This window comes from Bidens hawaiensis, unplaced genomic scaffold (genome assembly GCF_021521415.1).
Source record: "Bidens hawaiensis isolate Kalapana, Puna unplaced genomic scaffold, B.hawaiensis_p1.1 tig00006386_1, whole genome shotgun sequence".
In the NCBI taxonomy this organism is placed as follows: Eukaryota; Viridiplantae; Streptophyta; class Magnoliopsida; order Asterales; family Asteraceae; genus Bidens; species Bidens hawaiensis.
In genome coordinates this window covers 358623-369870 of record NW_027491428.1, presented here as the reverse complement: position 1 = coordinate 369870, position 11248 = coordinate 358623, and the positions used below count along the sequence as shown (strand labels likewise).

Here is an 11248-nt window from a genome sequence, read left to right as displayed (position 1 = left end):
GATACTGATTTGCCTATTTATTTTACATATTATATTATTGCATCAAAATCTGGTGATTAATTACTCAATATGTAGTGTTGACAAAACTATTTTTACGCATATTGCAGGATGTTTATCTTGGATGGTTAAAATTATTAAAGAACCTAGTTTATTTGGCTTTTAGGTTATTAGAATAAACAAGAGTATTTGATTTATTTGGTTATTTGTAATTTCTTTTGAATATTGTGTACTTGATTTGAATTAAATAAATAATTATATATTGTCACTAATATTGTATATTAGTGCCTTGTAAGTTGTGAACCAGCAGTTCACGCCCCGATATTTACGCCATGGGTTGGGGTGTGACATCCATTAGGGTTGTGCTCATATCCTTGTTTCTTTTGATTGTAGTCACATTGTTGTTCCAAGTATATGGCATTGAGTTAAACAACTTCTTGTTAACTTTAGACACCTCCCGAATAGTACTAGCACTCCTCATTCGTGTATTCAAAGTTTCAAATCTATCAATGAGTGTTGCAACAATCTCTCCTTGAACATGATTAAACATATTGAATGCCCCATTCAGCATCTCTTTTCTGCTTTCCCTCATATCCAAGTTTCCTTCAAACTTCTCAACCAAGGCACCTCAAAGTTTCTTTGCAGTTATGCATTCTCAAATGCTTTGAGTGATCTTTGTGGCAAGACACATGTTGGGATAACAATAAGCTTTTTGATCTTTAAGCATCTTCTGAAGATCAACTTATGTGAGAGCCTCAAGAGGAACATCAACTTCAACACCATGTGTCATTACTGTTCTTCTATGAGGTCCATTTTCAATAGATCTTATCATCCTATAGTTATTTGTTCTAATAAAGTTCTAAAACCTCCACTTCCAGTATTCAAAGTTGCTATCAATGCCTAGGAGTCGGGGTGGTTTGTTAGATGTTCCGGATTCATTTTCAAGCATCAAGTAACTATTTAACATCATTTCAGACTCATAAGCCAACTTCAAAAGATTTAGAAATCAGTCTTGAAATCAATGAAAAATTTTGAAAATTCTAAGTATTTTGAATCGCAATCCTAGTGAACAGTAATGCGTTTATGGAAATTTGCAATTCTAGACAATTTTTTGATTCTGGATGGATGCAATTGCGAGTTGGATGCGAATGTGATCTTGATTGCGAATTCGATTGTGAAATAAATGTGATTGCGATTGCCATACAACTGCGATTGCGATTTGTGTCACAAATGCGATTACGATTGTCACACAAATAAGATTGCGATTATGTACTTGACGATACAGAATCGCAATGAACGCTATTTGAACATGAATCTTCACAAAAACACCCCTTTTTGACAAGTATGAATCTCCAAATAACCAAAATAACCCTTAGAACTTTTACACACACTTGAGATACCCCTAAACAAGACCAAAATTCAAGATCGTGACCCAAGAACCACAACTAGTCGAGCCGAAGCTCTGATACCAACTGTAGTTCCTTATAAACCAGATCTCACAACTATTCTTGGATCAATCCGTGTTGTTAGCTAGTGGAAATCACTAACAACACAAAAGATCTTGGATCTTATTTGTGTTTGATTATTTTCTATATATAGCAAGAAAGAAAGAGATAAGGTAGAGAGAAATTAGAGTTGGTGAAAGATTCAAAAGTTGGTATGTGCATGTCATGCTAGTACTATTTATAGTGCTAGCATGGGCCTATACAATCCATTCATCAAAGGCCCAACAGGCTCACATAAAAAATGGCCTCGGGCCCAAATGATAACAACCTGAATGGAAACATAAATATTACATGAGATAATTAATCTAATAAATATAAAAGACTTAAACATCTTGAATGGGCTCTACATATTTTCACAACCCCTTTTTTTGTTATTTTCAATTTAAGTAGTTGAATTCTAATATCTAGTATGCTTTAATGTAAGCTCAAAAAGCGTAAGGGCGATGAACATAAGCAAGAAGAACAATTTAAGATTAAGGGGCTGAATGAAGATAGTTAATCTTGAATTATTAATAAACTTAAGAGGTTATTTTTTTTATGTTTTATTAAATTTTAATGATTTTAGTTAATTGAATTGTAATAGGTTTAGGAAATATTTGTTTGCCTTGGAGAGGAAGTTAGTAGAAGTATAAATAGAAGTCTAGATTACTGTTTTTATTAACCTTTTCTTTTATTTTGTAAGTTCGATTGATAATAAAAAGAGTCCCCCCCCCCGCCCCCAATATCTCATGTTCGTTTGTTTGATCTGAAAGTTTGTTCATTAGAGCCAACGACGCGTCGGGTCTTAGGCTATTACCAGGATCCAGCTGGACCAGTTTAGTTGTGCTTGGGATCGCATCAGCTTTTCAATCCAAGCATCCTTCCAAAATGCTTAGTTGTAGGTCCCCTAACACCGAATCTAACATAACGAACAAATTTGTTCTTGATAAGCGATCGGGAAGGGTGCAATGAAATCAAATGATCGAACAAAATTATATAATGATAATATGGATAGTGAACGACTCCGTAATCGGTAATAAAAGATGAGATATATTTAACGAATAGATCCCACCCAAGGTGAGCTCCCCTTGGGTGGTTGATTACACCATGGAAAACACAAACACATAAAGACAACAAATGTTCCCTATTTATAGCTAAACACAAATATTCTAGAAGCTTTCTTTTCGTTGAAGTTAAATGCGTGCATTGAATCTCTCATCTCGAATCCGGATTGCTTGCCGACATTGACTGATTGGTTGACCAAAAAAACATAATTAATAAGTTTCGCCGCACTGATATCGCAAGTCGCAATTTTTGGCATTACAGTCACCCCCTTGACTTATGATATCAATTGTTTAACTATGTTACACATCTTTACGAATCACCCGATAAAACCGAAACCTTTTTGTTTCAGTTCACTGCCTTAAGGTATGACCCACCTAATTTCATTCAATGAAGGAGTTCTTTCTTCTTTATCCATCTCAGATCTTAAGCTATATAGGTTGAGATGAGCTCGAATTATCGGCTTCAATGATCAAATGACAAAACTTATTATTCACTCTTCAAATACAATCCATTTTGTTCGAAGTTCACCGCACGGATGCAACTTCTAAACGTCTTGAAAAATATATAAATAATAAGTTTTGAACACTTGATCAAACTATGGCAAAAACCCGATCAATTTTAACTTTCTTTGGTCAAACCGAAAACAATTATTCCTTGGCAATAAAAAATATATATCTTTCATAAACACTTACCTAGTTCCATATATTTTGAACCAATATTAACAGATCTATAAATCCAACAATAATTTCAGCTGCCCACATAATCAATTGGTCCATCATCCAGTTAGGCCCAAATAAAATATCCAATTTGCTCCAAAGCAGTTTTAAAGAAGGCCCATGGCAAGTTATGTCCAGCCCAAGCCCATTTCCCTTTACAATTCATATTAGGGCACAAAAACAAAAAAAAAAGAAACTTTAGTGATAAAATTTCAGCCTCCATCTTCACAAGACCACTGGTGACCGGCCGTCGAAAAACACTCACCGGAATTCACCGAAGATGTCGCCGGAAAACAGATAGGGTCTCCGGAACCCTAGTTTATGTCACCGAACATGCACCTCAACCTCTAAGTCACCATATCTACGAAACCAAAGTTTGCAATATCATATCCATACCTAACCGCCAGCGACTAGAGCTTGCCGGAAACTCATGCAGTCACTGGAAAACCGTTAATTCACCAGAAACACTGAATTCGACCCTTGAACGGTAGATCTGAACCTTTCGTTTGTTGAGTTGTCTCATACGTGCCACAACCGCCAACTAATATAGCTGCCGGCCACATCCACCCGGAACATTCATTCAACACCGCCGCCGCCTGCTACCACTGTGAACCATCTCTCTTCGTCACTATCACCTCCTTCAACACAACACACCACAACCACACATGGTCACCGTCGACCCATCTTCATCACTATCACCGGCCACCATCATCGGAAAATGGTATTCTGGCTTCAATCAGTCAACTTCCAAACATCATTTAATATACCTTTATGTCGATTAAAGCATAACAAACATTGCCAAACATCAGTAGATTTCCAATTTCATGATAACGAACAGAAATGACTTTTATTAGTATCGACTCTTTCGAACACACCATTGTTCTCGTGTTTTTCACAAAAATCCTAAGACGAACCTCAAAAACGCCTATGAATCCAGATCTACACACAAGACGAACTTTGAGCATCTTTATTTTCCCAAATCTTCAAACTTTTATTTCCAAACATTAAACTTTATTTTCAAAACTTCAAGAACTCTCGGTTCGGGTAATCACGGAATTAGAACCCGAATATCAAGAAAAAGGTTGAATCAATTGATTCTACCCGCTCTAATACCACTTATAGGTCCCCTAACACCGGATCTAACATAACGAAAGGATTTGTTCTTGATAAGCGATCGAGACAGGTGCGGTGAAATCAATTGATCGAACAAAATAATATAAAGATAATATGGATAGTGAATGACTCCGTAGTCGGTAATAAGAGATGAGATATATTAAACGAACCTATCCCACCCAAGGTGAGCTCCCCTTGGGTGGTTGATTACACCATGAAAAACACACACACATAAAGACAATAAATGTTTCCTATTTATAGTTAAACACAAATATTCTATAAGCTTTCTTCTTGTTTAAGCTAAACACGTGCATTGAAGCTCTCGTCTCGGATCTGGATTGCTTGCCGACATTGACCCATTGGTTGACCAAAAAATATATATTTAATAAGTTTTGCCACATTTATATCGCAAGTCACAATTTTTGGCCTTACATTAGTCTCATTTCTAACATTTCTCCTAAAAATATTTTGATATATTGTAATGCCTTCTTCTATCAATTATCTTAAATTTTCAATTTTGTGCCAAGTTCCTGAAATCGTTAATCTTCACCCGCCTACCAAAATCATGGTTAATAACAAGTTTAACTAATTGGAATAATTGGTGTAATTTAGACATAACAAACATGTAAGTACTTTCTCTTGTCTTTGTTAGTGTCTAGCGTTTTGCTGATCCCTTATGTTAATATACCGGCTTTAAAAAAATTTGGTAAATAATCGATGAGCTATATGATTTAAGGGACGTATATGGTTGATGCAATCAAATTCAAGGTTGTTGATTTTTTTAGTGATTTTTATAGCGGCTTCAATATATGAAATTTGCTGGTTGCCATGTCATAGTCAAAGAACCAAGAATTTTAGAGGGTCAACCAATTAAGTTGTTCAAAAATTTCAACATACGGTACAACTCTCTAGAAAGAAACATGTTAACCTAATTTGCACATTTGTTACTTTTGATAATCAAATCATGACATCACCATTTCTAAGTCCTGTAATTAGGGTATACTAACAGTATACTGGTATCTTAAATAGCCTGGGATCCCCTAATCACATAGAGTGAGGGTGCGGGGTGGATACCGTGGATTCGGCACAGCTCGGTAACAAGAACACCACCCGTTGTGTTTCGGGATCGGAAAAATTCACCCGAGTGGGTTGAAGACACCGGTGGAAATCCTACATGGTGCCTACATGAAAGAGAGGGGGTGAAAGATGGATTGGGATGGGATGATCACTCCCTCCACCCTTATAAGCTAAATTGGATTCGTTAACTTATAGGCCTCTCTCGTTTTTGTGTGTGGTAACGTGACCAGTCATGTTAATTTCAACTTAAAGATCACGATATCATACATTATACTAATCATATAAGCATTTTTAACAGACTTGAAACTTGTATTAACATTTGATATAAACCTTTGAGAAGGCTTTATTCTCATTAATAAACGGATACGATCATTATATAACGAAAGCACAAAAATATATATAACGTAACATAAGAAAAAATAATAGATATATATCCTGCCAAATCACAAACAAAATCGAAACTACAAATAGAACTTAGGTGGACTTTAGCGAGTCTGCGATGTCAATAACAAAGCGATAACGCACATCAGATTTCTGAAGACGCTTCATGGCTGTGTTGATATAGTCCATGGGAATGACCTCAACTGCTGCTGTTATCTTGTGTTTTGCTGCAAATTCAATCATCTCTTGTGTCTCTTTCATACCTCCAATCAAACTTCCTCCCACCAGCTTCCTCCCTACAATCATGATAAAAATAGACTTCAGATTTCAAACATCAAAACATTAGTTTGATCAGGAAAGTGTTAAGTTGTATATGCTAGAATTATAACAAAACAAGCCATGCATAGAGGAAAAAACAGATTCATACCCAACAACAAAGGGAAAGCAGGTACTTCATGTGGCTTGGTTGGAGCACCAACTAAAACCAATTTGCCATTAGGCTTTAGGAGGCTGATTAAAGGTGGTAGAGGATGATCAGCCGAAACCGTGTCAATAATACCATCCATAGTATTCACAGAAGCCTGTACAAACATGTAATCAATTAAGAATTATATATACAAACCGAATCATATGGGATCGATTGTTTAATGTTTAAGTTCTCTTTAACACCATTTATTTTTTAAGTGTGCAATGTAATTCTATGATGAATATTTTGGTTTCATGCATTCAAGAATAGAATATACTAATGGAAAATCATAGCCATTTTAACCAACTTCTTAACATGTGATTGGGTGCAGGGTCAAATGGTTATAGAATATAGTGAAGCAAACATGCAATATGAGTAAATCTTATTGAGCATCCATCCGTGTAATTAACTCTAGTAGTTACAAGTGTTACCTGCATCTGGGGTTCATCGCGGCTGACCAAGAATGAATCAGCACCAAGTTTACTTGTAGCTTCCTCTTTTTTCTTAGGGTTAGTGCTGATCACAGTAACCTTTATACCAAGAGCTTTAAGAAACATAACAGCTACATGACCTAACCCGCCAAGACCAACCACACCAACATGCAATCCGGGCTTATCAAGCCCATAGTATCGCATCGGGCTGTAAACAGTAATCCCAGCACATAGTAAAGGCGCACCACCGTCAAGTGGAAGGTCTTTGGGCCAGGAGATGATGAAGTGTTCATTGGCAACCATGTGGTCAGAGTAGCCACCGTAAGTTACAATAGCAGGGCTGTTGTAGGTCTGGACCGATTTTGAGCAGTATTGCTCTTGATCAGCATCACATTGGTCACATGAACGGCACGAGCCAACCATACAGCCCACCCCAACTTTGTCTCCAACTTTCACTTTCTTGACCTTGCTGCCCACCTCAGTCACCACACCCACAATCTCATGGCTACAATGAAGCAACTTAGTTAGCATTCTGCCTTTAAACTAGCGTTGTTCAAGTGTTCCATGAAACGTTAAGCAGGAAGTTTGTTTATTAATACCGGGAACGGAACAAAGGTCTTGGCCATTCTGTTTATATGTAAATGAATGGCATGAATATATATCCCATCCATTCGTGTCGGTGAACATTAGTTGATGTTTATTTCCATATTCATCTGAATTCATTTGTTTGCTAGTTATTACTCATGCTAATTGGTACCAGACACTTCCCAACGTCCCAACCAAATTTAGAACCAATATTCATATACTTGTATTTAGCTTAATTTTTGTATGGATCTAATTAAAGGTGTATACACTTAATCATTGATTTTAAAATTTTGGATTTCTGAATCATATGATAATAATTAAATAATTGTATTTAGACTTTAACTTGGATATTTGTTTATGTTCCTTAAGAATATTAAGAAGGAACATAGATTAAAGAACAGAAACATGAAACATGCTCATTAAGATTCATCTTATTGAGCAAACACAATAAAATCTGTGTATAAGTGTTAGTGTCCCTTCATTCGTAAGTTAAACAAAGAAGCCCGAACAATGCAATGCCACAAACAAGCGTAGCTTGTTCACGTTATTTTGGTTCATTTACGTGCCTATAAACAACATTTAAAAAAGCGGTTAATTAAACATAGATGTTAATTATTGTTACCCGGGGATCATGGGGTACTTGGCATTGTGCCAGTCATTCTTGATAGAATGAAGATCAGAGTGACAGACTCCGCAGTATAACACTTTAAATCTCACATCTTCATCTCCTGTTTCCCTACAATATTCATTTTTATCAAAACTCAAAATTAAATAAGTTAAAACAATAATTTCAATACATATACACACATTGTGTACATAGATCTTATATATGATACCAGAAGAAAAAAACTCGTAAATTTTCATGGATTTAAGATTATTATTTCATAGAAATATATGGATCGATCAATTTCCCTTAACGAAGCAATAAGAAAATAAAAATAAATAATAAACACACACACACAAACCATGACATGCAACGCATAAACATATACGAACAGATCATATATACCTACGGGAGAACTTAATGGGTGAGAGTAGGCCGGAAGAATCCCTAGCGGCGTATCCAAAGGCCTTAACTGGATGCTCAGCCTCCGGTGAACTCCCCATGGCTGGTCACGGTGTGTGTGAGAGAGAATGTGAGCGTTTGAAGGAGAAATGTGTGCATGTGTGTGGTATATATATAGCGCTATATATGCATGTCCGACTTGTTACTCGTCTAAACAAATTTGGAACTAAATATGAGATGCTTTAAAAATGATTTCCTTTTAATGTATTGCTAAACTTAACATGTTATTGTAACTCTTACCTTATATATAAAACTCTATAGGTCCCAACGGGGGTGGATCTAATAACTATTATTGGATCAACCAAACTCGGTACTAGCGGAATATCACATCGGATCACCTTTGGTCTCGGATCTTAAGTTTATTTTCGGTTAAGAAGAGTGAGAGTGAGGGTAAGAGAAAGAAAGTTGTAGAAGTTAGACAATTTGACAAAAGCTTATGTTCTCATGGCATGCTTCCTATTTATAGAAAAACATGCATGAGAACTTTGTATTATTTCCACATGCCCAATGGGCTTCTGTAGGGCCAATATTCTATATTGTTTTTAGGATTGTATATGTCATTTTAGTTTGCTTTTAGTCGGTGTAGTACGTACTCGGTATGTTTAGTTTGTACGTTTATTTTGTAAGTTTTAGATAAATTGGGACCCTATAAAAGGGCCACTTAACCTATTTATCCAACTAACTCTCAAACCCTTTCACTCCAAGACATAAAAGTTTCTCTCTCTCTTTCCAAAACCTCTCCTCTTATTTTCTCTCTTTTGTAATAACAAACTAAGATCCGAGATCCGAGTGTCGTTGGTGATTTCCGCTAACCAACAACACGGATTGATCCGAGTCAAGTCTTGAGATCCATTTAGAGGACCTACAAGTGGTATCAGAGCTTTCGGCTCGACTTTTTGTGGTTTTCGGGTCAAACTTTTCGGGTTTTGATCTTAGTTTTTGTTGGATTTGAGGTTGGTTTCGTGTTACTCATCTCTTTTGGAGTCCCTTACACCTTGGAAATACACGAGAATCACTAAATCCAAGTTTTTAGTATTTTAAGGTTTTGTGTCTGAGCTCAGATTCGGCTTAAAACTCAGATCTAGGCCGATTTATTAATTTTTATACTAAAGTCTTTTTGACTTTTTGGAAGTTTGGGTGCTATATTCTTAGAAAAAAAAAATTTTCGCATCGGGGTACTGTAGCAGTCGCTTTTCCGAGGTACTGTAGCAATCGGGGGGGGGGGGGGGACTGTAGCAATCGCATTGCCGAGGTACTGTAGCAATCGCTTCGCACGGGGGGGGGGGGGGGGGTACTGTAGCAAATCGTTTTGCTTCGCACGGGGGGTACTGTAGCAACCGCTTCGCTTCGCACGGGTACTGTAGCAATCGCTTCGCATCGGGGGGGGGGGGGACTGTAGCAACTCGGTACTTTAGCAACTCATGCGAAACACTGTAGCGACTCGGTACTGTAGCAAAAAAAAAACTTAAAATTTTTTTTTTCTTTCCAAAAAATAAAAATAAAAATCTAATCGAGTTAAAAAAAATGTCTTACGAACCTAAGCTTAGAGGAAATCTGGATATGGGAGAAAGCCCAAAGGAAAAATATTGAAAAGAGAATTCGACATGTTTACACATATTAAAGGAGAATCGATTTCCTCTCTCATCAACAGATTTGAGTCACTCGTCCCCAAAATGAGAAGTGTTGGTATCACCAATGGTTTGTTTCAGATCAACATGAAGCTGTTGAGTTCACTGCCTTATACATGGAACATCAATGTGGTTACCATCAAAAGAACCACAAATTTGTATACCATGACACTCTCAGAGTTGGCTTCTACCGTCAAGTCTTTTGAAATAATGGAAGATAAGCTCCAAATGAACAATCAGTTCAAAGAAAATAAAGTTGGGACAAGTGCTACCAGTAAAATTAGTCATGCATGTCCTATCATTCCCGACACATCACCAGCTAATGAGGTAAATCACAATCTTTGTTCTCAAGCATGCATCAACAAAGTCACATACTATAGATATCATCAATACGAAGTTTTGAAAGAAAATGCAAAACTTCGTCAGTTAAATGCTGAATATGTAAAAGCTGACAAGATCTACGTTGAAAAGATTAAAACTCATCACGATGATGTAGCTAATCTTAGACTTGAAATTTTTCGAGAAAAGCATAATGTCATTTATTATAAAGACATAATTAATGATTTAAAAGAAGAAATTAAGAAATTAAAACTTGAAGTTTCTGATAAGAAAGAAAAGGAAAAACAAGTCGAAAGATTTGAGGCATCATCTGAGAAGTTAGATGATCTTATTGGAGCCCAGAGAAGTACTAATGTTAAAGTGGGGTTGGGGTACGATTACACTGCCGTACCACCACCATTCAATGATAACTACACCAGTTTGCCCCACTTTAGCTATAATACTTTTCCAGAGGAAGAAATGGAATACGGGGTTGGTAGAATACCAATGCCTGTGAAATTTGTTCCTGCTGCCTCTCAAACTACTGCTCCAGTCCCATCATCTGATAAATCTGACATCAATGTGTCTTGTGTAGCAGCTGGTGATGTAAATGGTGGTGAATGTGGGACGGTTAACCTGGGTTGTTAGCTAAAAAGAAAGTTAGAACCACGTTTTGAATCATGTGTGGATCTAACTAAAACTATTAACAATCCAGTTTGTAATAAAGTTTGTGAATCCATGTTGGGATGTTTGATGTCGGAATCAAAAACTGTATTTTGCGAAACCACTAGTGAAGACAGTTGTAATGATGTACGTAATGAAAGTGAATGTTCTTCTTCTGACTCAGATTATGAAGTCGTTTGTGATGAAACTTTTGTTGAGAAATGTGTCAACGAAAGTAGGCCTGTTGAGGTGAACATA

General features: G+C 36.6%; 1 protein-coding gene across 1 annotated transcript; it reads right to left on the bottom strand.

Annotated features, from left to right (window-relative positions):
• Positions 1 to 5926: 5926 nt before the first annotated feature.
• Positions 5927 to 8422, bottom strand: LOC143632211 (8-hydroxygeraniol dehydrogenase-like). The gene is made up of 5 exons (XM_077100781.1): positions 8325 to 8422; positions 7938 to 8051; positions 6731 to 7235; positions 6261 to 6414; positions 5927 to 6129 (listed from the first exon to the last, which is right to left on the bottom strand). The coding sequence occupies exons 1-5, from the start codon at positions 8420 to 8422 to the stop codon at positions 5927 to 5929; spliced, it is 1074 nt and encodes a 357-aa protein (XP_076956896.1).
• Positions 8423 to 11248: the final 2826 nt, after the last annotated feature.